Source organism: Pollachius pollachius, assembly GCF_949987615.1.
Source record: "Pollachius pollachius genome assembly, chromosome: 8".
NCBI classification, from domain to species: Eukaryota; Metazoa; Chordata; class Actinopteri; order Gadiformes; family Gadidae; genus Pollachius; species Pollachius pollachius.
The window spans coordinates 22,935,184-22,939,811 of record NC_136941.1 but is presented as its reverse complement, the minus strand read 5'-3'; the positions used below and the strand labels follow the sequence as shown (position 1 = coordinate 22,939,811).

Below are 4,628 nucleotides of genomic sequence, written 5' to 3'. Positions count from 1 at the left end.
TGAAGATAGTTAACAGGTAGGCCGAGGTAGATGGAAGAAGCAATACAGGATCCGATTGCCTACTGTTCATTTCCAGCATTCACATGTAATTAGCATACCATTGTTTTATAACTAGACTGAGGTTATTCTGGAGCTCAGAAGTGGTTTCAGGTTTGGCTCCCCCTGTCGGCCACGAGATGACGTGCAGTTATAAACCAGAGTTATTTTTTCATAAAGAAGAAAAAGATGTATTTTGTCGAACGATATCCTTGAAAATAATCTTTAGGATGTAGCCTATGACGGTAAAATATTGTGAAAAATGAAATGCTAGGTTGGTGGGTTATAGATAGGTACAGAGACAATGAAGAAAACAATCTTGTTTAATAAATATGAAGAATTACAACTTGAATAAGTTCTAAATCAAGTATAAATTGTCTTTTAACTCGACAGGTAGTTCAGAGCTAGCTGCTTCAATAAAACAATATTTCATCTTGTGCATAGATTCATAGGGCAAAAAACACTTTTCGGTAATTATTTAAATGTTCTTTATCATAATCATCACCAAATTGAAGGAATACTCTGTTTCAGAAATATATTAGCTTTTCCCTTCTGTTCTTAACAAAAAAAATCAAATTATGTTTCTTATAAATACATGTGAAATTCAGAAATGCATAAACAATAAATAAACATCTAAATTCGTCAACGAATACTTAAATAACTTAATAAATACAAAATTAATCAGGCATAAATTAAGAAGTGTCTGAAATAATTTAAGAGCTAGGTGGAACACAAAATAATACTGAAATGCAAATTATTGCAATTTAATTAATACAAACAATATAAAAATATTCACGTGTGTGTTCAATACTTCGTAATGAATTCATACTCACATTTTATTACCTATTTGAATTCGAAACAATACCATCAAGTCGAGATTATTGCTGCTCTCAGAAGGCAGAAAGAGTTAGAAAAATGCATGCATGCGGGCATTGATAAGCGCAACAAGCGACCAGCGGGTCTGAGGGCCTCTCCCGGCCTCTCGGCCTCCCTTAGGTCATTTCCCTCCTAAAAAAAAAGTTTTACAGTACTGGTGAAGCGGGCGCGTTCTGACGTCAGTCCTCAGAGCTGCACTCATCCGGCGTGCCGTCGCTCTTGTAGCAGGCCGACTCGTAGTGCTTGTTAAGGTAGGACTTGAGCGCAAAGCTCTTGTGGCAGCGCTTGCAGGCGTAGTGCTTGAAGGCGGAGTGCGTCTGCATGTGAGCGCGCAGGTTGGAGCGGTCGGCGAAGGCCTTCCCACAGTGGGCGCACGCGAAGGGCTTCTCGCCGGTGTGCGAGCGCATGTGGCCCTGCAGCAGCCAGGGCCGGCTGAAGGCCTTGCCGCACACGCCGCACTCGTGCCGCAGGTCGTGGGTCAGCATGTGCATGGCCAGCGCGGGCATGGAGACGTAGGCCTTGTGGCAGGTGGGGCACTGCCTGGCCTGCTGGCCGTCTAGGCTACGGTGCGTCTGCTTGTGGCGGCTCAGGTTGGACGAGGTGGCGTAGGACTTGCCGCACTCGCTGCACGCGTGCCGACCCTTGGACCCACCGCGCTTCACTTGGGTGTGGCCGGCGGGGCGGGGCTCCTCCTCCTCGGCGTCCTCGTCCAGTTGGCGGCCTCCCTTGCGCGGACAGCGCTGCTTGATCTGGCGGCGGCGGGAGCGCCCGTCAGAGACCAGGAGGCCGTCACCTAGGCAACCATCCGCCTCGGCGTCCAATGAGAGGCTGTTGCTGCTGCCGTCGGAGTCCGGGGTGGCGCTGGAGATGGGGCTGTCGGGGTCCTCCATGTCGTGGTCTGAGAAGTCCTCCCCGCTGCTCCCCCCTCCAACGACCCCCCCCCCGGGGGAGTAGGGCGGCCCGGAGGCCAGGCCGGCCGACCTCTGCCTGGAGGCCGCCTCCTTGGGGCCCGGGCACACCGAGGGGATGATGTAGTCATGGATGTAGCCTGTGGAGGGAAGGAAGAGCCATGTCATATTACAGCATGGACAGGAGCTCTCTGACCACACACAGGGACACGTTAGCGGAGTTCAACTGCACAGTCATCCTGGGACTGTGATGCAGTTTGTTGTGATGGAAGGTTGTTGTTCGGGTTCTTCTATGTATATGTTCTGCTAATCGAAACTCAAGGTTGATAAGTGATCTTGATATACACTCGGGGTGGATCAATATGAAACAGTATACAGGAAACCATTTGTAAGTGGCAGGTGGGGCGTGCTTTGCAGATTAAATATTAATGGCGCGTGCGGAGCGCTCAAACAGCCACAACAAAAAGCACAATCGTTCCTCTCTCAGTCTCAACTAACAGAACAGCGCACCTCATCCCTCATCCGTGATGCAGGACAGCGCAGCCCAAACACTGATAACCTAGTAGTGAAACGCCGCAGTAAAAGACTAAATGGCTTTAATCAGATCCTCCTCCATGTATAGCATCAGAGTGTGTGTTTCATTCAATGAGCATGAGTATGGTAATGGGCAGAGTGACAGGTGGGATGTGATTTGGTGATGGAAAGAGAGGGAGGGGATTGGGTGGTAGTGTGATCTTGATCTCAAATAGTATATTGTTGCCTCCCCCCCCCCCCCACACACACACACACACACACACAAACGCACAAAGGGAGCCAGACAGCTGGCATCCTAAATCTGGGGACAAATGATCCAACCCAAGCTCAAGCTCTGTGAGAGTCGCACGCATGTGTGTGTGTGTGTGTGTGTGTGTGTGTGCGTGAGTGTGTGTGTGTGTGTGTGTGTGCGTGCTTGCGTGTTTGTGGGTGTGACTGCCCAACTGCAGAAGCTGCAGCAGCTGAGTAGGACCGTCTTATGAAGCTAGATTGTTCCCCAGATTGCACCCCCTAGAGACTAATGCACATACACACACCCACACACCCACACACACACACACCCACAGCCCCACCCCAGGCCTGTGGACGTGGTTTACAGCTAAGAGTGTGTACGGTCTATGAATGCGTTGCTCATGTTGCGTTTTATTGAATTACCTGCAGCACTCTAGACTTCCAGTCAATACCCATTCTCTCTCTTCCTGGTGCTCTCTCTCTCTGTCTCTCGCCATATCCTCATCACTCAAAAAGAAAGACCAAAGAGTTGCCCCTGCTCCATCACCTGCTCCTGTCGCCACATGTGTATTGTGTTGCTGCAATCCTAGCCCTCCTGGCTGTCTCACATCCTGTAGGATGAGACGGTAGAGAGAGAGAGAGAGAGAGAGAGAGAGAGAGAGATGGAAGGTGGGGGCGAATGGGTGATGATAACAGAGACTCAAGGGCAACTTCCCCATCTAAGGACAAACGGGTCTCTAGTGGTGATCTGCTCTCCTCTCCCCTCCTTCATCCTGTTCTCTCTGCTGCTTTCACTCTCCCCATCACCTCTCCAACGTCCATCCCCTCCAACCAACATCAGCTCCAGCACCATGTGTCCTTGTGTATATATCCAGTGTATATTTCTCTGTGCATGTACACAATGGCATTAGAGCCTGTGTGGGTCTGCGGCCGAATGATCTCTGCTGCTAAGCTGATTGGGAGGCTGTGACCTGAATACTATCCAGCCCCCCGGTGGAGTTAGGAAACAAAAGTACACCAGGCAGAGGGTTCAGCAAAACGTGTTTGTGTGTGTGTGTGTGTGTGTGTGTGTGTGTGTGTGTGTGTGCATAAGTGGTGGTAGTGAGGGTGGGTGGATGGGTGGGAGGGGGGAAGGGTGAGTAGAGAGAGGGGGGGGTTTACACACAGGGTTTAAAGGGGTCCGGGGTCACAAAGGAGGATTGAGTCCCACAACAACAATGCAACCCTTCTTTTGGAGTTGTCCTTTTCCCCGTTATTTTGGATCCTGCATCCCGACCCACTTCAACATTCAAATGTGGATTTTCTGCACCTAAAATCACATTGCATCAGTGATGTTCCAAAGACAGCCCAACACCGGAGCGCACCATAACAGCACACGCCGTAGCAGAACAATGGAGGCAGAGCCGGCCACACACAAACACACACCAACTCATGTACACACTGGAGGCGATGTTGACTCACCGTTTTCACTCAAACGGACCGCCAAGTTGGCAGCGGACTCCCGGATGGCATATGTCACCGTGTAAGATCCCTCCGACTCCTGAGCATAGTAGTTTGAAAAGGAGGCATCGTGGACTTTCAACTGTTTCACCAAGAAAGAGCGCGGCATTGCTGATGACCGGTTAGGACCGACGCTGCATGGGACAAAAATTGGAAAACAAAAAACAAAAACCTGACTTGCACGCTTTACTGGTTGTTTCAGGCCAGCACTTTCACCCCAAAAAAAAAACGTGCAACCAAAAGATGAATGCCGAGGTTATAAACAATGTTTTTCTTCTTTTACCAATCTCCTCTGTCAACGAGGCAAAGGAACAACAGAGTCAGAGAGAAAGAGAGTGAAAGAGCACAAGAGAAGGAGAGGACAGGAAAGATGGAGAGGCAGCCAGCAGAAAGAAATAAAGAAAGTGGCCGGGACAGAGAGAGAGAGAGCGAGAGACAGAGAGCGAGGCAGAGTGATGGAAACGGGCTTCAGACTAGCTGAGCTCAGCACTCTGTCCTCTTATATAGACGGGGCTGGAGCCCCTTTAGAATCAGGTGGTGCTG

The 4,628-nt window shown here is 49.7% G+C and overlaps 1 protein-coding gene across 1 annotated transcript; it reads right to left on the bottom strand.

Annotated features, from left to right (window-relative positions):
* Window positions 1-1,091: 1,091 nt before the first annotated feature.
* Window positions 1,092-4,194, bottom strand: LOC307079095 (transcriptional repressor scratch 1-like; the record flags this gene model as incomplete). Its single annotated transcript, XM_079741187.1, has 2 exons — window positions 1,092-1,960; window positions 4,047-4,194. 2 exons carry the CDS (start codon window positions 4,192-4,194, stop codon window positions 1,092-1,094), a joined length of 1,017 nt encoding a protein of 338 aa, XP_079597313.1.
* Window positions 4,195-4,628: the final 434 nt, after the last annotated feature.